The following is a 26,452-nucleotide window of genomic DNA, read 5'->3' as shown; positions in this document are numbered from 1 at the left end:
GGGAATTAAATACATCTAAGAGCTTTCCCCTTGAACCTAGAATTTTTTCTGTGAAGTTAATAGTCAGATGCGCAAGTGGGGTTATTGTAAAGTGGAACTAATCACAAGGGGATAGATAAAAATATATAAGAAAAAGGATAAAATATAAACAAAAAGATCACCAACCCCACACACTGAAGCCCTCCTTGGCAAGCTCATGTGCCGTTCAGGGTTTGCCCTCCGTCTGTCTTTCTTTTACTGTGCCCGGCTGCTTCCCCGAGGTGGTGGACGGTAATGCGAGGTCCCATTAGGGGCCCTGGTGGCTAAATGCCAGAGGAACAACAGAAGAGCATAACTCCACACTAGACTACTCGAACCAACAAATACAATCTCTGGCATTTACAGAATTTTGTACTGCCTCACAAAGCATACTTTGCGGTTTGAAGGGGGGGGACCCTCGGTGCCTCTAGACAAGAAACTTACATGCAATTTGTAACATCTATGGGAAGCAGTTGGTCAACATGCTAGAATCCCTGTGATACGGAGTCTAAATCACTTGGCTGTTCTTGAGGGCTAAAGGGGATGTTCGGTAGGTGTCTAATAATGTGGCCACTTATTTTTGATTTCAATCGAGAAAGATGAACTATGAACACTTCCTGAAGAGAAAGCCGCAGCTCGCTGGTGAATTATACTGTTCTTGCACAGTTGCACCCTATGTTTGTTTAGATGCTTCAGAATCTGAACGACAGTTGTGGATGTATTCCACGATCCATAGCTGTCCTCCAGAACCTGGAGGACATTTGTGGATCAGATGACTAGCAGTCAGGTCCCAAGTTGGTCAATTGCAGTTTTAGTTAAATTATTTTACACCTCGCGAGAAAACATCCTAAAAGCCTTGCTGCTACACCTACTGTACTTGTGGCGTTTCGTTTTTTCGCACTGAACAGATGCACCGTTTTCGAACTTTTGAATAATTTTAAGTTTTTGTTTAATTTGAAAGCCGAACTCTAGGGTTTGCTCGTCATTTTCGCGATTTCTAAACAAAAAAAAAAAAAAAAATCCGACATCCCTGACATAACGAAACAAAATTTGACCTTTTTCGGTGCACAACAATCGATGCGACGCACAAACTAAACTTTTTTTTTTTTTTTGAGTGGTAGGTATGAAGACAGCGGGGGTTTGCAAGATAATAGGTACACTAATCTCCCAATGACTACTTATAACGCCGTTTCTTGTCACTTATTTACGACTTGCAAAATATCTGTAGTTACTTTTTTTTTTTAGTCTTGACGTGTCCCGGTAAATCGAGTCTGCTGTACTATTATTACAGTATTTAATGTTGATAATGTCTTACTTTGTGTTTAATTTATCAATTAAACTTTATACGTATGTATGTACAAGAAATAGCGTTATATATGGGGTCAGCAGCTGTTCGCCTATATCCGCAGTTTCGGCCATCCACGGTAGGTCTTGGAACGTATCCCCGGCGGATACGGGGGTCTCACTGTGTATAATTACTATAATATATATAATTACTATAATAAGAGTATAATTGTACTATCATATGTACTCAGTGTATTAAAACTCAGGAATAAAAGCACTCTGCGGGCCGGCGTCTCCGTAGCCAGGTGAGCTGGAGCAGCAGTGCTTAGCGCACGCTTTTTGATTAGACCGGGGTTCGAGCCCGTGACCACCAAATACGGAGGATGCGGAAAGGTCAGAAAATGACCACCGCATAGCCCCGGAGCAATATGGCCTTAGTTGCTGATGCTCCAAAAAACCAAATAACAACAACAACTCAGCGGGCCATAAGGCCAAAAGAACCTACAAAGACCAAGACAGCCTGCGCTGGTCCACCGCTGTACCCCAGAAACAAACACAATCAGCAACATTATATAAAATAATGATTATGCAGCCAATCACCGACACCCGGATACACTTAATGGCTCCCTTTTTCAAGGGCTAACCCCATTCAATATATCCCCAAAATAATCTCTGTCTAGGTCCAAATAATAAACAAAGGCGTTCTATGCTAAAAAAACATAACGGCAAACAGGCAAGATAACAGCTAGCCCGACAGATAGACAGCTTTGAAACGAATATACTGAATATAATACAGAAAAAGAGTGCCAACCACAACCCATTTCAGCTGTGGTGGTTTTTTTTATTTAGGCACTTAAATTTTTAGGTATTTTTAAATTGAGGCACCATCACTATACCCATTCCCACCTCCTTTCTCCCCATGCCAGCACAAGCCTTCCCCTGCGCAAGCACAAAATAAATAAACAAAAAAAATCACAACTGAAATGAAAATTATGGTTGGAACTCTTTTTCTGCATTACAGTATATTTGTTTCAAAACTATAATGCAGAAAAGAGTGCCAACAATAATCCTCATTTCAGCCGCGGTGATTTTTCCTTATTTACTCCGCACCTGCGCAAAAGGAAAGCCCATGCCGACATAAGGAGAAAGGAAGTAAAAAACAGCCACAGCAACAGCACCTCAACCCAAAAATACCCAATTTTTTTTTAAGCACCTAAATAAAAAATCACAACTGAAATAAACTACGGTTGACACTCCTTTCTTCTGTATTATATTCAGTATATTCGTTTCAAAGCCAGCTGCTATACTGACCGTTTGCCGCTAAATTAAGTTTAGCATAAAAAGGCCTTTATGTTTATTATAATAAACAGGCAGATAACAATCAGAAACAGATAGATAGCCTTGCTAATTATTGTGGGATATATTGAATGGGGTTAGTTGTTTTATAAGTTCCATTCAGTGTATCCGAACATCAGCAATCAGCCACATAACCATCATTTTATTTTTATATAATATTGCCAATCATGGTTACCTCCAGGATACAGCAACGTAGACCAGCACAGGCCACCCCAGTCCCTACAGGCTCCCTTGGCCCTATGGCCCGCAGAGTACTCTTATGCCCATGCTTTAATACACTTCTTGAGTACCAATTATACCCTTACTATAGTAATTAGATTCGACTGATGTAATGTTCAATCTACAGTTGATGGCATTAATCTGATCTGACATATAGGCAACCCCCGTATAACACGGTTCTGTCCTAACACGGTATTTTTATACTTTTGTGCTGGGAAAACCCTTTGTTAGATGACCTAATTTTCGAAATTTTAAATTTTAGAAAACCTAATTTTAAACATTTCCATTCCTTTTTGTGAATCCCTGCTGTTGGCTCGCTAATCGTGATATTTTTCCAAAGCACATTTCTGGAGGTCACTACTATAAAACAATTTGCACTTTCCGGTTTATTCGTCTTTTCTGTTAGTGTGATCAATTATAAACAGGTGGTGAAATGTGTTTTCCCCTTGAATGAAATATTCAATCGTATAAAGAAAAATAGTACTGTATATAGAAAAAATAAAATCCATCTTACAAAGTGATGGATCATCCCAAGCAGAGATCAATAAGAGAATTACAGAGGGCAGAAAGGCTATCGGCATGTTTAACTCTGTTCTGTGGAGCAAAAGTATGCTACATAAAACAAAAACTTATATTTCAAACGATTGTACAAAGTCGTCTGTTGTATGGAGCTGAAACCTGGACATTGAATAGGCGAGCGGAAAACAAATTGCTCTCCACAGAAATGAATTTTTGGAGATGCTCAGCAGGAACTTCTAGAAGAGACAGAAAACGGAATGAAGACATATGGGGAAAAAATGGAAGTGAAAAAGACTATTATTGACACCATCAGAGAAAAGCATCTAACATGGTATGGACATGTAAAACAGATGCAAGAAAACAGATATCCAAAGGCTATCCTGGAATGGATACCTCCTGGAAGGAGAAGAGGAAGACCTAGGAGGACATGGATGGATGGAGTATGGGAGTGCATGACAGCCCGAGACTAACCGACCGAGACACCTTGAGCCGCACTTTATGGCGGGAAAAAATTCCTAACAAGAAATAACTTGTAGGCTGAGGAAACCCATTGTAAATGGAAACATTCCTCTTGAAGAAGATAAAGAAAACATAAATTTTCAAAAATTCGTTACTCCGTATCGTGTTTGTTGCATCTAGTGCATGCCGTGTTCTCTGTTATCTTATGCTTATTATTTTTACTGTTTTAAATTTTACAATATATAAAAAAGTCGGTGAACAGAAATATCAATTGGTTAGTTATGTACATGTTGCAGTACGTAAGCGTAAATTTATTTTGCTAACTGGAAAATATTCTTTCGATTTTTATGTATCATTTAATTGGTAAGGTAATAAAGTTAAATTTGAGCTTTATATCTTTAAATCGGGGGTCCCCTGTATTTTGTTGGGAGTTCCTTGGGTCAAATTCTGTTCTATTGAACTTGCCCTTGTTTGAGACCATAAAAAATTGACTTCGAAGCGTGCAGATTGTGACAGAGAGCAGAAGGTACACGAAATCTAGAAAGTACACAATCTCTGCTTCAGAAGAGATTGTGCTTAGCAGCAATGAAGAGGACGAAAACGTACATTATCTGACGTATAAGTATCACAGTTTGTAAGGTAAGACGCCCGTTCAGTTATTACTATTATAAAAATAAAGTTAAAATATCAAGTTATTACTAATATAAAAATTAAGTTTCCGGTCGTTATTTAAAAAAGTGTATTTTTGTTAGCTTTTGGAACGTAACACCCACTTTTTGTACTGGTTCTTAGTCCCGTATAACACGGTTTCGCATTACACGAGATTTTGTAGGAACCTCGTATACAGTGTTATACGCGAGTTTTTTTTTTTTTTTTTAATATATATATAAATTTTTTTAATTCAATAAGTTTCAAAGCGCTCTCTCTCGGAATTAATTTATTATCATTTGACAGTTCTACCTATTTACAAGTTGCAATAATGAAATTAACTCGCATCAGAAATAAATGGCTTTCTTTTTAATACATAATTAGACTGAGTTATATGCAAATTGTGGCCATATAACACAAATATCAGCAATACTTCATATTACTTAACTTATCGTTTTTTCAAATGTTGACTCCGACCTATGTAACAAGTCACTGTATTGCAATTAAATTAGCGTGGGAAATTTTCTCAAATCGGCGTGGGGCATTTATTAATGTTATTTTGCTATTCGTTCTCATGCTGTCGACTGTATCAACATGCCAAAGATTAAAGGTGTCACAAATCTTCGTATAGAATCTTTAATCGCGAATTTTAATGCGGATGGCATTGTTCTCTATTTGTGAAAAGAAAGTTCCATGCAAGAATAAATTCCAGATCGACCAATATGTGAAAACAGCATCGGACATTGGGGTTATGCAAAGAAAAATTTTCCAGAGGAGTCCCTTTTAACCACTCCACGTACTTTAAAAGTGATTTACATTTAAAAAAAAAAAAAAACGTTTTTCTCTCGCCCTGGTAAGCAGCAATATCCCTTAAGTTAAACAATCGAGTTTTCAAGCAATTTTTGAAAAAAAAAATTTCCAAAATATATTTTGGAAAAAATGTAATAAATCAAAATATTCAATCGAATTTACTTTGAGAAAAATTAACTTTAACGCTATTTTTGACGACTTATTTGCGAAATTCATCAAGATAGTAGCGAAAACTACCTTTGGACGTCCGTCGATAGAACGATAGACGTTTGTGGCCGCCATATTGCGCATTTTCTAAGTGGAAATTTTGACGCAGAACCACTGCGTCAGTATTCTCTTGTTCTTAAGGGCCTCGAAGTTTGAATTACTCTACGATACAAGAATTTGTAATGATTCGTTTTATTTATAGCCAAAATCGACCCATACCGAAAGAGTTCATTTTTTTTTAGTGACGCTGATTCGTATGTGGTAAAAGCAGCTTGTGCGTTACAACTTTCTATCCAAATCTGATCCATGTTATTCGCTTAGTCAGGAGCGGGAGTGCAAATAGCACACGCTCTTTGAGTAGACCGGGGTTCAAGCCCCTGACTGCTAAATACGGTCGATCTGCCAGGGTGGCAGATTATGGTCCAATTCTCTCAACACAAATTTTTGAGGAGATTGCAATCCTGCAGTGGATTGATAATAGCTGCAGTTTACCTCAAAATATTCCAAAATGAGCGTTTGCAACCTTTATACAACAGTTTTGGTAAACAAGACAATTATGGCTGAAATGTTATCAGAAAAACTTAATTTGTTTCAGTTTATCATTTTAAATGGAAAACAAAATGAAAAGTTCACCAGGTGCAAACTGTTATTCAGTTGAACCGCCTCTGGCCCTCATCACAGCAGCACACCGTCGAGGCATTGACAAGATCAGTTTCTGAAGGTAATCAACCGATAGTTCGTGGTTCCAAACACAAATTATGGCTTCCTGAAATTCACGAAGGGTCTTTGCTTTCTTTCTGGCAACTGCAGATTCTACACGATGCCAACAGTTCTCTATGTGATTAGAGTCCGGGCTGTTTCCTGGCCGGCTAGGAGTCGTAATGGACCGTTCTTCCAACCATTTTTTTTTTTTTCAACTGTAACAAATGTAAACAAATTATTGTCGAACCTCTAATGCAGAAACGAAGCTAAAGTAACTACAGAAGTACCTACTTACACTTTTCGCCGGATGACAAGGAACAGAGTCGTCCTGAAAGATGCAGTTACTTGGCAAGTTGAAGTGGACTCTAATGGTTGGCAGCAATTTGCCATTCAATATAGCCAGGTATCCATTGGCTTTTACAGAACCTTTTATAAACTGTAGGTGACCTACTCCGGTATACGAAATGCATCCCCATACCATTTGGCTGGTAGGTAATTTCACTGTAGACACCATACAGTCTGGATGGTATTCTTCACCACGTCTACGGCGAATCGTTTGTCTCCCATCAGAGCGATGCAGGTTAATTTTTTTCTCATCTGAGAAAATAACTGTCAAATGGGGTCTTTTTGACATGCTCCACACACACACACACACACACACACACACACACACACACACACACACACACACACACACACTAGCTGGAACTATGCCACTAGATTTATGTATTATTTTCCGAGGATTATGCTCCAGAATTAAAAGGAAGATACTAACTATATATCTAAATATACAGCTCAATTTAGAGGCCAATCCAAAGATAAAGAAAAAATGTTGGAATGAACTGATTAAAACTATGGCAGACCAGATGGGGACAGTTCCTCAACGGGAGTCGTAACAAGAAGTTTTATACCACGAGTAACATTTACTAAATAAGTCGACAAGAACATGGTTTTCTATGGGAATGGAAACTTGTTATATTATAACAGGTCTCTCAATGCAAAATTATTCCAACTCTGACTACATCACACAGATTTATGTGCGTGTGGAGCTGTAGAAAACTGGAAGCATGTACTTTATGACTGTCCATATTATGATGATTTACGATTACAAATGCAGGCTGTGTTTCTAATTTCCATCCTGGGGAAGAAGAGGATTTTCTTTTGGCCCAAGCAACTTTTCAGAAATTGCAAGAATTTGCTAAGGAAGTCTTTAAAAGAAGACTCCCCCCTCATCATTTTTTTATCCCACATTGTTTTTTATTATTTTATATATATACGTTTTTCTTTTTATTTATTTGTTTTTATTTATTTTAAATATTTTATATATATAAAATATATTTAAAATTTTAGAAATTTTTAACACCACGGGAACTCATTTTTCTTCCTTATTATTTTTTTCTCTTATTATTATTTTCTTTATTATTGTTATCCTTTATTATTAATTTTTTCTCCTCTGGAGTGGGCCCCCAGAGGAATCTGGCTTACCTTTCGGCAACATCAGGTGGGTCTGTCTCGAATTGAGACAGTACGAGCAGTATGGGACTGGTCCCCTTCCCGTGGTGTGGACGAGTACCCAGAATCATCTCTCCAGGTGATTGGTGCTTCTGAGTAGCCAAGCTGCCAGACACGACAACAGAACACATACACACAAACCAACGTCACACACATCTGGCCCAGTTGTAGTGATATCGTTCTTCACAGAGATACGAGGCGGAGTTGAACTGACGTTCTAGGAGCCGCCCTTTATAAAAAAACACATGCTCCTTACATCAGATTAATCGAGCATTTTTCATTTTTTGTTTGAGGAAGGTCTGCAAGTCTATTTTTGAAGAGGCAGTCTTCTGACTGTTACTGCACTTGCTACCAGTCCTGTATGTTCCCATTCTCTTTTCAGCTCAGACTAAGAAGCTTTACGGTTTTTAAGGCATAAGCGCTTCAAAACGCGGTCCTGTTTTGGCGTAGACTCGTTTGCGCCCGGTTCCTTTTTTCCTATCAGCAGAACCGGTATTCTTGAGTTTGGAAAGAAATCGACTGATTTCTTTCCAAACGTCTTCGAACGTGCGTGATCCGGCCCGAAGTTTATTACATATGTTTTGAAATTTCTGACGTAAATTTTGAAATCATCATCATGAACTTGGTCCGGCTTAGATCTTTTAAGACCTGTTCCATTGTAGCTCTTGGAGGTGGTCTTGATCTCGCCATCGTGGTCTTGGTCGATCAACATCTCTCTTGACTGTAGGTTTGTAGTTAAAGGCTAATTTTGGGATCCGGTCTGGGTTCATTCTTTCTATGTGGCTTATTCATTTTTCCTGATAACCGTTTTATGTCATTTACTATGTTATCTACTTTTAATTTCTCGCGGATATCTAAATTTCTTGGGCGTCTGGTCTTGTAAAGCCTAATAATGGTCTTAATCTCATTTGTGCTGCTTCTAGTTTGCGTGCATCTTTCTTATTTTATGACCCAAGTCTCTCAGCTGTAGAAGAGGGCTGGTTTTGAAGTGACGTTGTTCAGTCGTAATTTTGTTTCATTTGTTTTCCGAAGTGGCGTTTAATCGTTCCATGCGCTTTATTATATTTTTATAGTTTAGTGTGGATGTTTTTCCCTTCATTTGATATTAAATTTCCCAAATAGATGAAGTTAGAAATTACTCCGCTTACTTCTACGACACATATCGATTCACTGATAAAAATAAGCAGCATCGAAAATCTCGTTAAATATTATAAAAAAAAAAAATGCAATTTTTTGTTACTGTAATGGTATGTGTATTTTGTTACGATAATTGAATTTTTGTAATTTTACCTTGCATTTGGATTTCGTTTTTCTTATAATATGTACGTATGTATAAATATTACAATAAATAACAAGTGCTTGACTTTTTTTTTTTTTTTTTTTTTGATTACACATTTTAATAATCCTAAAAATGGTGGAAACGACAAAAAAAAAAAAAAATAATAATAAATAATGGCCCCCTCCGTACATCACAAACATTTTATTTTCTTTTTTTTTTTTTGTACATATCTGACGTCTAATAATAGTACAATGGATGTAGGGGGTAGTTATGTTGTATACTTAGATTTCCATAAAGTTTTTAATACTGTTGCTCATGAGGGACTGGTGTGCGGTTTGGAGCCATGTGGCATTGGGGCGGGTTGTTGCTATGGATAAGGGGAAGGAAGGCCCTTCGTGGACTGGTGTTATTGGTGGAGTTCCCCAGAGTTTGGTGTTAGGTCAATTGTTGTTTTCTGTTTTTATCGATGTTGATGAGTTTGTATCGGGCTTGATGTCCAAGTTTGCAGATAACACAAAACTTGGTTATTGGTGACCGTGACGACAGTACGATGCTGCAACAGCGTATGTAAGTGAATAAATGAAAGTAATATAGGTAAGAGGTATCATAAGAAAAGTTGAGTGAAGAATAGAAATTACAGGAATACGCGGAAAAAAACTACAAGAAAAGAGGTGTGTGTGTGTGTGTGTGTGTGTGTGTGTGTGTGTGTGTGTGTGTGTGTGTGTGTGTGTGTGTGTGTGTGTTAACACATAAATAAGTCATTATATAAATTTAGTCTATATATATGATATTAAAAAACGTGTGTATTTATATGATCATTTGGTATTCAGATCAATAATGTATTATATGATAATAAATAATTATATTGTCATATCGCGCAATCCTGGTATCGTTTATGTCAACCACCAGAATTGCCCGACAAAGACAGCAATATAGTGCCCTCCGCCCCTCACAAAAAGCACATGCGATGGCAAAACAGGATTATATCAAAAAGTAGTAATATTATAATGATAAAATGTAAAGTAAATTAAGTTATAAGGGACGTTATAGACTCCCGGCATTTAATTTAAGCCTCCCTCATAATCTAAAAAAAAAAATTTTTTTTTTTACTGTACATTTTTATCATTATTATTTTAGTAATTTTGATGTACTTTTTTGATATAATCCTGTTTTGCCATGGCACCCACTATTTGCTAGAAACAGAGGACACTATATTATCTTGTCGGGCAACTTGGTGGCTGACGCTTAAACGACACCAGGATTTGTGCGATGTACGACAATACAAATAAATGATTTGTATAATCATTTATTTTCGGGTATATATATTACTGACTTATCTCTTTATAGGTGTAATAGTTTTTTTTCTCCTTTTCCTTGCACTCATATTTTCTTATTTATACTCCCTCTCTTACCTATATTACTTTTATTTATTCACTTACTTATTATATAGTTAAGGTTATTTTCAAAAGTATGGCAGCATATCTCAACTGTTCAACCATATACAGTATTTTATTGTAAAAAGCGGTACCTGCCAAAATTTTGGCAAAACCGCTAGTCAATTTAGATAATTACTCCCCACCTCTGCGTTGCCCAATTTCAGGATCGCAGAACTTAAAAAGACAAAGTAATAAGTAGAAAAGAATACTCCTGCCGAAGATAGAACTGCCAGCACAATGAGACTGAGTTCTGTAAACCACGAACTGCATAAGGCGATGGAGGAATTCTAGAATCGTGAATCGGTACGAGAAACTGGAGCTTCCGAACTAGTACTCGGAGTTGCTCGTGACAATCACAGCAATGCGGAAGCACCATGAACTGCCAAGGGACATCAAGAGAAAACCAGAGATGTCGATTATGCGTATACGGAAGTGAGAATGAATACCCACCCTGGGGGTAGAAATACCATATCCTTACACACTCCCACCGAAACAGATTCAATGACGTTAAACCATATGCCAGAATACGCGGAATCCAAAGCTGATATAAAATTTTGACCCTTTAGAACTGGGATATAAATCTCATGAACCAACCACAGTGGATCTGAGAAGGCAGGAGATTGGATGATTAATTTGGTGTGGTGTTAAAAATCACGTGTGGGACCATTTGGCAATCTGGTTGTGCCCCACACACCGTGTGCAGAAGCTTCAGGTGTTTCTCTTTTTGATGGGCTAAGGCAGAGGTTCCCAAAATTTTTATACCTTGAAAATCATCAATTTTTCAAATTTCACGCTTGCCCTAAGTTCCATAAGAAGTGCAAATAAACAGACTTGAACTAAAATTTAGCTATTAATATATATCCTGAACATGATCTGGCTTAGGTCTTTTAAGAACTGTTCCCTTGTAGCTCTTGGAGGTGGTCTTGATCTCGCCATCGTTGTCTCAGTCGGCCCACACCTTTCTCGCCTGTTTGTTTGTAGTTAAATGCTAATTTTGGGATCCAATTTGGGTCCATCCTTTCAATGTGACTGATCCAGAGGCGGACTGGCCATAAGACCTCCGGGGGAAACTCTGGTGGCCAGAGCCAAATATGGCCGTACTCACTAATATGAGGCCGCTACAAGTTTTCCCCGGTAAGAATTTTTGACCACAGTCCGCCTGTGGACTGATCCATTTTTTATGATACCGTTTTATGTCGTCTATTATTTAATATTTTATAAATTATTTAAGTATAGTATATATTTAAAAACATGCTATCTCAAAGAAATAAAATAGAAACAAAAAACGCTTCTCTCCTAGATGGGTTGCATTGTTTGCCCAAGTGCTTCATCAAAACAGGAAGCGCACACCACAGGTTGGGAACCTGTAGGCTAATCCGCTAAGACTATTTTTGAATAGTACTGTTGTAAATAATAAATTAACTGCTGATACATTACTGGGTTCGCCGATTTATTTTTTCACATTAGTAAAAACTTTAATGTTAATGTTGGAAGCTAAATTTTTCGGTTGCGCTTCTGGCCTCAGAATGGCCGAAGTGGTAGTTTCTACCACTGTAAACATTTCTCTTCCCAATTTCCGCAAATGATTTCTCTTTTATATAATTTTAATACAGAATAACGTTACATATCTCTTTTGATATAATAAGCAGGGATATCCTTATTTTATCAGTTTTCTTCTGAAATTATGAGCACAAGATTATTTTCATTGATATGCTGAATGTAGAAAATGCTCCACTTCTAATTGCAGGAGTGGATTCAAGAGGGGATGTTTTGGGACGTCCCCCTCAGGGCCTGAGTAAATTGGAATAATGTATGCGATGTTGTATGGTGCCTTCGTATTTTTTATGGTGTTTTGTTTTTTAAAAATTCAGACTGAATTCAAGTCGTTGTCAGGAGTTTGCGAATGAGGTATTTAAAAGAAGAGCATCAAACAAGACACTTATCTATTAGAAATTAAGAGTAATAAACTGTTCTAGAATGGCTTGAACATGTCGGTGGATTTTGTTTGATGTTATAACTTTATTTACACTGCAACTGGTAAATGTTTTCTTGGTTATATTTGAAGTCAACTTGTAACTGCTCGGAAGATCGAAGTTGGATTTAGCACGTGGATTTAATTAATACTGTGGAATTACTGCGCTTATGTTTTATTGTTTTGGTTTGACGGGTGCCTTATTTCGAATTTAGTTTTGTGTTATGTTAGTACATACGATGTATGCATACCCGGATAGACATGATTTATTGGTGTTTTTATTATATTTTGCATGTCAACTATTAATATTATTTTTGTACGTTGTTAAATAACAGATAAATCTGTAAATGATTCTAGAACAAGGGGCCATAATTTCAAGTTGGGGTGGGGAGGTGTTTAGACTGGATTGCAGGAAGTTTTATTTCAGCCAGCGAGTTATAAATTACTGGAATAAATTACCTACATCGGTGGTAGAGGCTGACTTTTTAGGGAAATTCAAAGGTCAGCTTACCTATGGGAGGAGGGAAACACATAGGTTGTCTGTTTCCTTTTCTCTTATTATTATTTTGTTTTAATTCTTATTATTTTATTCTGGCTGGTGCAGCATAAGCCATAGGTTTCCTTGCATCATGTGGCCATTGCTAATACTAATAATTTTTTTTTTTTTTTTTTTTTTTGTAGTTGTTGGCCCATCGGCTTCTGTGGCCATAATGCACCTCCCAAGGATTTTTGCAGTACTTTGATCCAAGCCTGAGGCGGGATTCGAACCCGCGACCTTTGGGTTGCCAGGCAGGCACTTTACCCACCCAGCTAGCCCGGTTGGCAATAATAATACGTAGGTTAGTGCAAAAGCATCATTTTAATGTAGCCATCTACCAAAGTAGTTAAATTAATTAATTAAACTGGCTTCATTTTGGTTATATCTCATATTGTGAATGCCTTCACAACGAGTTGAAGAAAAGCCAACAAGCTTTGAAACGGTGCCATCTGGGTGGTGGTACCGCTGAGAATAAATAAAGGTAGTCTTCTCCACTGGTGAAGTGTTATTTATTCGAGGTAGTACAATACCATGGTAACTCGTGAAGGCATTCACAATATGAGATAACCAAAATGATGCCAATTTAATTAGTTAATTTAACTACTTTGGTAGATGGCTACGTTAAAATGATGCTTTTGCACTAACCTACATGTTAGTCATTCTACCGCGTAGCATGAGGCCTTTGCCCTTAAATATTTTATAATACTAAATTTTAGCATCTGGAGACAGGCACCTGCAAGGTGATCTGATTGAGGTGTGTAAGGCCTCGAATAGATTGAGCAGGCTCAATGCTGATGGGATTCTTCCTCTTGCTCAGATTATAAACCTGAGGGGACATAAACTGAAATTGAGGAAAGACAGTTGTCGAATAGATGTGAAGAAATTTGCCTTTAGCCAGCAGGTCATTGCTGGAACAAACTTCCACCTGTCGTGGTGGAAATTGATGGCTTAAATAAATTCAAGGAAGAGGTGGACAAACCTTTGGAGCAAATGGATGGGTGAAATAGGAAGGGTTTTTTTTTTTTTTGGCTGATTATGTATGAGCTTGCTTTCTTGCATCATATGCCCCTCTACTAATGCTAATATCCATACTATAATTGCTGTATAACTGCACTACTGTTAAGATGGTTTAGCATTATTTCATTAACTATTGACTCCTATATAGCAGTGGACTTTGCAGGTGCATCTGACAGTTTATTGTGGCCAAGCATTCTGAGAAAGTTACACCACACTAATATACCACAGAACCCATACCTTCATCTCAAAGACTACCTCCGAAATAGACAAGTCACAGTGTGCACCACAAGGTACCAGAAAATCACACATCCTGCGTCCAAAGGCTGCCCCACAGGGTTCCATATTTTTGGACCATCATACTTGATGAATTCATGAACCTAGATCTCAGTGCAATGGACAAAGTTGCCTTCGTGGATAAACTTGTATTTCTTGGTACAGGAAACACGAGAACAGTAGCTGAAGACTGTGTCAACTCTGAACTAGAATGACTACAAAAATGGACCACAAGTTTAAAATACCTACAGAAAAAAACTAAGACCAGTCTTCTCAAAGGTACTTTAGATCCCAGAAAATATCCAGTATAATAAAAATATCCAGTAATTCAATAAAAATGGTACACGAACTAAAAAATTTGGGTAACTCTGGAAATTTTTTTTTTTTTTTTTTTTTTTTTTCCGCTGGTGCAGCATAAGCCTCAAGCTTCCTTCCACCATATAGCTAATAATAACAAATCTAGGAGTGGCGTCTGACACCAATCTGCAATTTTTCACACATCTCAACTACCTCAACTAAGACGGTATGCAACTTCGCAAGTTTGATTTCCCAAATAGTACTGCATATGGATAGCTGTAAACCCAGAGTAATGTATCAACTGTGTGGTACTACACTCAGGTTGGTAGAGAACGAAAAGGAGCTGGTGGTAATTGTGCAGTCAGATATGAAGTTTTTTGAGCAGTGCAAACAGTCTACAAGAGTAGACCACAGTGTGTTGTCAATGATATACAGGGATAAGGTGATAATCTCCTTGTATAAGGCAATAGTCAAGCTGCACCTTGAGTACTGTACACAGGTCTGGAGGCCTCGTTTTAGGAAGGATGTAGAGCTGCTGGAACCAGTACAGAGAAGGGCAATAAGATTAGTGAATGGAAAAAAGGGTTGCTCTTACGAAGAAAGGTTTAAGCTATGCAAATTACAGTGTCTGGACACTAGGCACCTGCGAGGTGATCTGATTGAGGTGTATAAGGCCTTGAATGGTTTGAGCAAGATCAATGCTGATGGGATTCTTCCTCCTGCCCAAATTAATTGCCTGAGGGGACATAAATTCAAATTGAGGAAAGCCAGTTGTAGAATTGATGTGTGAAAATTTGCCTTCAGCCAGCGGATGGTTGATTGCTGGAACAAACTTCCATCTGTCATTGTAGAGGTTGACAGCTTAAATAAATTCAAGGCAGAACTAGACAAACATTTGTAGAAAATGGATGGGTGAAATGGGGAATTTTATTTTATTTTTTTTTGACTGATGCTGTATAAGCTTACTTTCTTGCATCATATACCACTACTAATGCTAAATCAGCGGGTCTGATTGGGATCTAAAATGATAAACTTTAATGCTGATCTATAATGCAACATTCCTACCAATAACGTCCTATGGAACCATATGCTATGGAGCTAGCATATGGTTCCACAGGACATTTGGATAAAAATAAATGAAAAATTAATTCCATACAAATAATAATATTATTAACCAGAGGCCTAAATTATTGTCTAAAATGACAAATACCAACTAACTTTATGAGAATGACCCTAAATTTAACTAACAATCCCAAAAATGAGAAAAAAACCATCACCACAAACTCCATCAAAAGTGAAAAACTGAAGGGATCAAACAAGAGAGGGGGCAGGACACCGAGCCAGGGATCCCCCTAAGAGATAGGCCATATCTTGATTAGACTGCTGAAATTGTACTACGGAGTGATGTGGGATTACCGACATTGGTTCATGCCAGTGTGAGATAAAAATTGACCAAGAACTGTCTGCTGACATTGTGTCTTGGCATGATGTGGGACTGTTGTTGCTGACACTCGCCACATGGCTAGTTTGAATTGCCATTTGGTAAATGCTCATGATCGTGACAAAGGGCATTAACAAGGCTGAGCTGCACAACATGCCCACCAAGGACACCCTGGCCCTACAACTTTATCCTTCTCACACCATGAGTTGTCTTCCCTCCCCCTACTACCCCCTATTTAGTTTTGCCTAAAAGTAAGGGCCATAATGTGTTCCCACCTCAACTTCCCTCTCCCAAATCCTAAACTGGCAGATGCTTTCCCCTCCATCCACCCCCTGTATAACTGTACTCTCTCTCTCTCTCTGTTCTTGGTCTCTCTCTCTCTCTCTCTCTCTCTCTCTCTCTTACTCTCCTCTTCAACAAAAACTTTCCCCCCTCTGGGCTATCTCTGGGAAGCTCAAGCAACCCCAGGGTTTGCCCCACCAGAGTACTCATTCCCCCCTACTTCCTGACTCAGTTCCATGTGCCAACGGATGGGCAACAGGATGCCAGTGGTGTTTCACGGGCCCGCTGGCTAAGAGACCAGATGAACAACATAACACAAACTAACACTACTTAAATACACAACTCTCCAGCCTTTACAGTGTTCGTATATGACAGAGAGTTCACAAAGCAGAGGTGGGGGAGGCCCTTGATGACGCTTCTCGTGCACCACTAAACAGCAACTCCATTATTTTCCCTGCAATAGAAGTTAAGCTTACAGGTCTGTAATTACTCACTTCACTCTTTAATTCATCTTTATGAATGGGAGTGACATTTACACATCTTCAATGAGTTGGAACCTCCTCTAAATCAAAGAATGTTTTTATAATTATGGGTAAATGTTTACTTGCCTCTTTTGCTGCTTCTTTTAATACAGATGAATTATTTAATGTAGACAAAACTATTTATTCAATTTGTCAGCTACCTTAATAGGATCATCAACAATTATGCCATTCATCTCTAATGGACCAATGGAATTCAACCTTTTGCTTTTAGTGCTAAAATTAGCAAAGAATTCTTTGCTAACTTTCTTTGCATTCTTAGCCAAGAATTTCTTTTAAGATTGCTTTAGCTTACCTAGCCCCCTTAGTTACTTGATTGTAGACTAGTTTATACTTATAGAGCCCCCCGATAACTTATAATCATCCTTTAGTTTTCTTTTTTGCCACTAGTCTCATCGGTTCATCTGATATCCATTTAGGTCAAACCCTGAACAATATCCCTTAGCTGGTATAAAAAGCTTCTACAATTACTCCACTGAATATTTCCCATTTAGAAATTGCTGCTGCCAATATAATCAGTTTGTCACACTGAATAGATTTTAAAAACTGTCTAAAATCACTGTAGTCATCTTTACAAAACATAAATCCCCTCTTTGTCCCTAAAAGTAGTTACATCTTTAAGTAAATCTCACATCAATACACTGTGACCACTGCCACCTAGTGGTTACTTTATCTGGAGATCTTTAATGCATGAAGTCACTGCTGATAATTAGATCAAGAGCAATGCTTTTTTCTTGTTATCTCTCTAACATGCTGCTGTAAAAAATAGTCATCCAATAAATCCACAAAAGTCTTGCTAATGTGTGAATGACCAATCCATAAGTTACAGTCAATATCTGGAAAGTTAAAATCTCACATTATAAGGCATTCTGATTTACTAGCCCACTCTATCTGTTGCATAGTTGTTCATCATACTCATCAGTCATTCGGCATAACTCAATCCTACTATCATTTTTTGCTTTTGCAATGCTTGTGTCACAAACTGATTCAACATAGCCCATGTCAAGTGGGTGGACTGCCTTAGACTATATGTGCTTCTTAACAAGAGCATAACATCCCTCTCCCATTTGTCTGGCCCTTCTGTACACACTATATTCAAATTCCACATTTCAACATCAGAGTAACACTGAGTTTCTGTTATACCTATAATGTAGACAATTGATGACTTAATCAATACTTCAAACTCATGAAATTTATTTATTATGCTCCTAACATCCGTATACAAGCAGGTATATGTGCACCTGTTTTTGCTATTAGTAACACCCTAGCACAGCCCATATATCTGCTTCACCCATGAGGATCCCCCTGCTTTCCAGGCTACTGCATGTTCCAACAGGAACAGTGCTAGGAACAATTTCACCTCTGTTTTTTAGCTGCCATTACACTATTACTTTGTGTATTCCTCCCCAAACTAGCAATTTTCCAACCCAACTAACACTGCCTCAATATTATCGGCATTCTTGCAATTTACATTATGTTGTTTTTCCCAAAATAAAATCAGTATTTAAAGTAAGAAATCCTATAATAAAAAAGGAACATTCAGTCCAATTTAACATCAAACACAAAAATTTCAGCAAATATGAAAAATATCCTAAACCTAAAAATATAGTAGTGGCATAAGTCTGGATATATTAAAATGCCAACACCCTGTATATAAAAGGTTACATTAATATTTGGTGATTACCTTATTTAATCCACAAACTATATTCATAGTGATAAGGTTTCTCACTAATATCTACAATTCTATAATAAATTATCTTTAATTGGATGTTATGTACATGTACAGTTGCAAGCATCTTAAGGGTTGATTTATAGTTTTTCAAGGCAAAAAAAAAAAAAACCCTTCTGTGGAAATAAAGGCGAGGGGGGGAGGAGTTCCTCCAATCAAATGGAATGAAATCTCAGAATTTCCATATTCATCAATACTACACTGCATTCAAATCAAACCAGAGGTACCAATCACACTGGAACTAAGCATACACATCCAATTATAAGCCCTTAGATTTTTAACATGTTATTACTCTTTTCATCAAATGCAGTGTATATTCTTTAGTTATTATTATTATTATTTTGGTTTTTAGGAGCATTAGCAACTAAGGCCATATTGCTCCGGGAATATGCGGTGGTCATTCCGACCTTTCCGCATCCTCCATATTCGGTGGTGACGGGCTTGAACCCCGGTCTAATCAAGAAGCGTGTGCTACGCACTGCTGCTCCTTCCCACCTGGCTACGGAGGCGCTTTGTTCTTTAGTAGTGAAACAATTTCATTAAAACAAAAAAGTGTCAGTATCAAAAGATGTCTTCTCTTCTTTCCATTTGGATATCACATTAGGTAGTCTACATAAAATACCAATTCGTATAAAATAGGTAGTGAAAAACACAGTGCCACTATTAAACAATCACATATATTACATCATAAAGGCAATCTTGAATTATGCTTGTCATGTTCTTACCCAAGTTTTGCACCTCTCAGCAAATCTCAATAAGGATGTTACAAGGAGTAGCACATTGCAGCATGGTAGATAGTTATGTGAATGTTGTCTCCCCACTCCAAGTTCTTTTTTTTTTTTTTTTGTAAAAAAAGAATCAAAGAAATGAGAAAGCTTATCACCAGGAACACAGTCCAAAGCAGCGTTTCTCAAACTGTGTTCTGTGAGATGTGAACAAGTGTTCCACGAAAAATCGTAATTAATAATTAAAAAATAAATAAATACAGGAATACCTCGCATAGTATGGTTTCAAACAGAGTGGGTTTCGCTATAGTGCAGTTTACAAATTGAAAAAAAAATTAACCACATTATGCAGCAATACATGTGATATGTATGTATATATTGTAATTCCAGTACGTAGGCCAATGCGTTGTGGATTCAAGGCCATGCTGACTGTTGTCGCAACTCCCATTATATACGGACTCTGCTAGCATTCATACATTAGTAATCACTCTAGATTCTGAGCGGTGAAGTCATTGACTGTGCGTAAGCTGTACAAATATTTTTTGCTGTGTATTTTTATTAAAGATTATTTTTTAAAAACATTACACCTTTATATCATATGCTAAGATAGCACGGGACAAGAATATGAACAAATCATTGGTACAAATTCTTCTAAAGAATAAAGATAAAATAAAAGAACATGGAATGGCAACAGCATCTTATACGTCAAAAATGATTGTTAAAAATCGTAGCTCTGAAATGCTTAATATGGAACGTCTATTAATGTTATGGACTGAAGACTGTAACCAGAAAAGAATTTTGTTAAGTCAGATGACAATTCAAGCTAAAGCAAGCAGTCTCTATTCACTACTAACAAAAGAAAATGGCAAGGAAGAGGAAAGTTTTTGTGCAAGCCGTGGTTGGTTTACAGGTTTAATAAACGTATGGGGCTCCACAATGTTCGACTTAGTGGTGAGAGTGCCAGTGCTGACAATGAAGCAGCTACAAGATTTCGTGATGATCTAAAAAAACTGATTGAAGATAATGGTTACAAGGATGAACAAATTTTCAACGTGGATGAAATGGGATTATTTTGGAAGAAGATACTGTCATGCACTTATTTGGCAGAAAAAGAATCAACCCAACCAGGGTATAGAGCCACCAAAAATCAATTAACCCTTTTACTAGGTGGAAATGCATCCGGTGACTTTAAATTAAAGCCTATGCTGGTATATAAATCAGAAAATCCAAGGCCTCTAAAAACATTTTCAAAAAATACTCTTCCTGTTATATGGGGGTCAAAATAGGAAAGAGTGAGTAACAAAACAGCTCTCTGAAGATTGGTTTGTAAATCATTTTTGCCCTGCAGTTAAACGCTATTGCAAAGACAATAACATGGACTTTAAAATTCAGTTACTATCGGACAATGCATCAGGTCATCCTACTTATCTTACGGACCTGAACAGAAATGTCAATGTTATTTTTCTGCCACCAAATACAACTTCTTTGTTACAACCAATAGATCGTGGTGTCATTGCCACATTTAAGGCTTTTTATTTAATATGTACCTTTGGACAAGTCATTAATGTAACAATGGGAGAAAATGCCATATCTTTATGTGAATTTTGGAAACGTTACAATATCCAAAATGCCATTGAAAACATGTGAATCATGGCTTGAAGTAACTGCGAGCAACATGAGAGCTGTTTGGAAAAATCTTTTACCGAATTGCGCCAATGTTAATTTTACCAGTTTTGAATCTCAAATCAAAACAGTTTCTGAAAACATTTTACAGCTTGGGAAAGATAATCTTGGATTTGAAACCTTGGATTGTGACAGTGTGCGTCAATGCACTGATTCTCATTCCAATGACCTCGCTGATGAAACACTTGTGGAAATGGAACAGCAACGCTTATACGAAGAAGAAGAAGAAAATATTACATCCATGAAAGAATTCACAATTGATGAATTGTCAACGTTGATTGCTAAAGTAGATGAAGTTTGTGAACCGATAATGGCAGCAGATCCAAACATCAAACGAGCTATGAAAGTAAGGCAGGCATTACAAAATGACATTCGATGTTATAAAGAGATGTATGCAGATAAAAAGAAGAAAAACTGTTCAAACTAAGCTGATCAGTTATTTTTCAAAATAAAAATACAGTACATACTTAACTTATCTTCTCTTGGTGTACATACTGCAATAAAAATCATTTGTATTGTACTTACTAGTATTTTTTCATTTTTATCAATTTTTGTTTCTTGTTTTGCAAGAACTTCATGTGCATCAATTTATAGTAAACAAACACCTATATATTTTTGCAACCCAATCCAGATAATCAAATTGTCGGAATTCATTACATTAAAATACATACTAATAATACCTCGATCAGCACGGTTTTGCATAGTGTAGTATTTTTTGGCACAAATTAACCATGCTATGCGAGGTATTCCTGTAAATAAATTTTGCATATTTGTAGCGTACACCACTTTTGTATCATTATAATATTTAGCATAATTTTTTTTCAGTTAATGTACTGACAGACTAATAATCAAATAGACCACTGAACGCTTTATTTTGGCAGGCCTTGCATAGAAAAGTATGTGCAGAGGTAATGACACCTACAAAAAAGTAGCAATATAGTGATCTAATATGCCATTTGTATGCAATTTAGCCTGGAGTACACGGGTTGAAAGAGAGGGGGAAGCGAACTGATATCATACCTAAACTCACTTCCTTGTATAATTTTTTTTGATAATTATTAGTATTTCAAAATATTATTACTAAAATATGTGACCATAGATTTGTGGTTGAAAAAAGGAACTTTAAAATGAGAAGCAATGTACTTCTAGTAGTGCAACTTACTCGATGAAAACAAACACAATGTTGTCACACTTCAAAGTGAGGATGAATTATTGCAGCCTTTTGTTCCCCAGAAATTCAAAGTGAAAAAACAGGAACCAACCTATTAGCTGATATAAGTTTTTGACCAAAAGACCAAAGCAAAAGTATAATGACAGTTATTTGAATTTCGGCTTTACATGTGTTGGAAATAAAGATGCTCCTGATGGACAGTGTGGCATATGTAATAAAATATTAGCAACAGTTCTTGGGCTCTCGCTAAACTTGTTTCATAAGTGTTCCGTGAATACGTTGTGAGATGAAAAGTGTACGTGACTAAAAAAGTTTGAGAAACGATAGTCTAAAGATTAAGTAAATTAACTACTAAATGTTATTTATTACTTAGTGTAATAACAAACTTCCCAGTTGGTATCTGTAATACACTGGTTTAAAACCATTTTTATCTATATAAATAAACTCAAACTCATTTTTTTATTATACTTCTTTTAATCTCTCTCTACCTCTTCCCCATCCTCAAACCTAATTCATTACTCGCCACTTGTCCATATCTGAATAAGAAAGGGATGAGACTGAAATAAACATTTTATATCTGCACAGAACTGCTAACAAAATGATTCTTCCAGTATGGGCAGTTTTATTTTACTAGAAAATGAAACTTGTTTTTCAGTAATATGAAAAAAAAAAAAAAAAAAGTGAAACTCGTTATCTTTACAAGTTATTTTCAAGAAAGGTACTTTCATTTTTTTTTTTTTTCCTCATTTCATAACTGTGCAGATTATATAAAAGCAAAGCATTTATAACTAAATGTGAATTGGAGCACAATATACTTGTGCATATCTAAATGTTGCAATAGCACTGCCGATTTTCATTAAGCACAAACCATAAGCTGCTTTGTACTTCATATACAATTAATCTTTTATAATGACAATTAATCAATAGATCTGAAAGAATAATTACTATAGGCAAAAAATAGCCATGAATGTGGGAGGAGAAAAAAAAAATGTGTAAATTTAATGAAATGTCATAAATGTATCTCACCATACTGGAAGGCAACATCACAGGAAATCCAATCTGAAAAGATTATCCAAACATATTACTTCTTAAAATGTTAATGTATTATAATGGGGGAAAAAAAAGCAACTGAGATGTTTGAACAGTCATTTTTAACCTTTGTGAATTAATTTAAAAAAGTATTATAAATTAAAACTAGGAAAGAATAAATTTAAATCAATATTAATTAAACTACAGTCTCCCACTCCCCAAATGCCATGGAAAGAATTCTTGCATTCAAATTAACATGAAAGAAATTCTGTTTTTAACTTTAAATAAGTAACGCTTTGCTATAATTTTCATTAGAAATAATTAATTTTCTTTAAATTTATTCAGTCAGTCAATGAGAATATAAAACTTAAGTAAAAAAAGTAATTTTTATATTTTTAAAAAATCTTTCAAATGTAATGAGCACATGAAATGCAATTAAAGCACATGAAATGCAATATGTACCAAAACAAACCACTGAAAAATTACTGCAACAGCTTGAAACAAAAAAAATAATAATAATAATAATTAATAGCAGTTATACACTGCTCCATTAGCTATAATATTCCAGACAACGGTAGTCTAAACTAAATATTCTGTAGAATGGTGATTATGCAAAGCCATTCAAATGCACTTAATCTTTAATTATTCAAGGAAAGTCATCATGCTACACTTGCTTTCACAGTATGATCTACAGTAAGCATCAGGTAACAAGCTGAAAAACATAAGGATACAGCAAAACTGAGTTCTAATAAAAGGTGCAAACTTGGACAAGATTTCTCAGATTTACAGATCAGTTGTGCTGCTTTACTGAAACCACTACTTAATTTGATGCTTCTAACAAATGCATGAAAATTTGTAAAAAAAATGGCTCAATATACACTTTCTTACTACTGTTGATTAAATGTTAATGGTCTTTTATCTTCAACAAAGTGCCTATGGCATCATAACTAAAAATAGAACAATGCTATTCATCTAATCCAAGGAATCCTGCAATATACTTAAATGATGACTCTGACATAATTGGACTTCCATCAGAAAACCAAATGTTTAACAAGAATAATTCGTTGTCAGCCTACTGCGTGGCTAATATTTGTGAGAGTAAATCTTATTACACTGAATCACACTGATTTCCCTCACACACTTAGGCAACTTGTATGCAATAAGAAAATGCATCTACCACTTAGAAATCATCAACTTGACACCATACAGTGGCTTCAAATCACGCATTTTATTGTGTAAACCATCAAAGCATTAATTGAAAGAATGTGAAAGGTAAAAACAAAGCAATACTGACAGCTCACCTATTTAAAAATGCACAGTACTGCTGAAAGTGTGTTGTCATATTTCATTGCTCTTTATTTTGGTATATACTGCACAAAACAGTGGTTTAAATACTTTCTACATTTAATTTAATTTTGTTTCTTGAACAATTAGGAATTCTTTCCATATATTACAGCAATTATGAAATACATCGGCAAATAACACTTCTGCTCCACACAGAAGAGGAGCAGACTTCAGCACCATACACAAATTAGTGTACTACCTAAATCATGTATGCCTTATGTAATCTTTCTTCTCTTTCATGAAAAATAAAATGGCATCCATACAGAAGGGATACACAAGTTACAAACATGACGTACTACCTAATGTATGGACTGTGTAATCTTTCTTTTATTTCATGAAGTATAAAATATGATAGAATAACAAACTTTTACAGAAAGTATAAGGTTTGAAGCAGTAGAAACAGAGGCACGTATTCTTAAAATCTAAATTCCAAATGTGGGACTACCAAAAAAGATGCTCTAGTTTGGATTGATTATAGTTATTGAAGTATTTAACTTATATAGCACTGTTTTCAATATAAAAACACTCAAGAAGCATAAATCCTATTTGTGAAAAAAATGATTTTCAATATAAAGTTCTTATGCATCCAGCGATTTACACGTGTATGGAAATTATCCATAACTGCAGCTGATTTCAGCTCTCAGTTCTTCAACTGAATGTACTATTCCTGAAAACACATTATCTTTAAGGAATTCATCTGGATAAAATCACATGAATTCCAAATTTAGTTGAATACAGCAAAAAAATTATCTAGGATATCAACTCAAAATGAACCCTACATTGAAAATGTTCACTAAGAAAATTAAGAACTAAATTGCGCATATGTGGTCTCTCCCAACTTGTGCAAGGCGCCTCCGTAGCCAGGTGGGAAGGAGCAGCAGTGCGTAGCACACGCTTCTTGATTAGACCGGGGTTTGAGCCCGTCACCACCAAATATGGAGGATGCGGAAGGGTCAGGGAATGATCACCGCATATCCCGGAGCTATATGGCCTTAGTTGCTAATGCTCCTAAAAAAAACCAACCAACTTGTGCAGTAAATGTTCCGTGAATATTAACATCAACCATGAGTGAGTCAGCATTCACTGTACAATAGAACCTTGCAGTTGACCTTGTTGTTCACCAATTTGCTAACTGATGGCTAAGTTTTTGAGACCCTGTTTTTGGATCGCAAGTAGTTGCTTTGACCATTCATGGTTTGTTCTTTGATAATACTTCACCAATCACAGGTCAGGAGTTCAATCATTTGCCAAATCTAATTCTGCATGGCAATTGTCAAATATATGCATCCACAGGACACACTGACATAGTTACACAAACAGTGATATGGATATATTGAGACAGGCATTTCCAGATCAATCCCAGATGTTTATTATGTTACCATATTAACATTACCATAACAAACTAAATGTCATCTGCCATCAGAATTCTTTCATTTTGTTTCTAAAATCAAAATCTGCAGACAACCAAATGGCCATTTCTGCCAGAAGGAAACAGATTCACAGCCAGAAAATTGTAACAATAGTTCAAGGGAATTCAGAATGCTATGCCTGAATTTTAGAGAACCATTTTGATGTTCATGTTACACAACATTTAAAATGGATGGATATTTTAAATCAAGCTTCTGAAACAGTAATTTTACGGTTTTCAGTCTGAGGTAACTATTTCTGTATGCAATTTTTTTCAGGCATTTGCAGATACATCTTTCTGTCTACTCTTCTCATCATATAGAACACCAGTTTCTTTAAACATTTTAATCAAACCATTAACTACTAACCTACACAGACCTTCCATGCTGACATATGAAAAATTCATGTACCCAAATAAGACTAACAATTTCGTAAAACTTTTTTTTTTTTTTTTTTACAAAAGGGCACATGCTGCTCAGTTAGTACATGCCATTTTGTTCACAGTGCTTAATTTTCCACTAGAGCAGCACAGACCAGTAAAAGGCTCAAGTTTTAT

General features: G+C 36.3%; 1 protein-coding gene across 3 annotated transcripts in view; it reads right to left on the bottom strand.

Annotated features, from left to right (window-relative positions):
- LOC150085437 (diphosphoinositol polyphosphate phosphohydrolase 1-like) overlaps window positions 1-26,452 on the bottom strand; it is a 132,544-nt gene that overhangs the window by 87,989 nt on the left and 18,103 nt on the right. For 2 of the 3 annotated variants that reach the window (XM_090373242.1, XM_090373243.1), the window contains exon 2: window positions 23,143-23,175. The exons of the other annotated variant lie outside the window; for it this stretch is intronic. In XM_090373242.1, the coding sequence (XP_090229368.1) occupies window positions 23,143-23,175 (33 nt within the window). The remainder of the gene's footprint in view (window positions 1-23,142; window positions 23,176-26,452) is intronic. 3 annotated transcript variants of the gene reach the window in all.

This window comes from Mastigoproctus giganteus, chromosome 5 (assembly GCF_048544385.1).
Source record: "Mastigoproctus giganteus isolate SK-2022 chromosome 5, ASM4854438v1, whole genome shotgun sequence".
In the NCBI taxonomy this organism is placed as follows: Eukaryota; Metazoa; Arthropoda; class Arachnida; order Uropygi; family Thelyphonidae; genus Mastigoproctus; species Mastigoproctus giganteus.
Note: the sequence above shows the minus strand (reverse complement) of the source record. Positions and strands in the feature narration are given on the sequence as shown.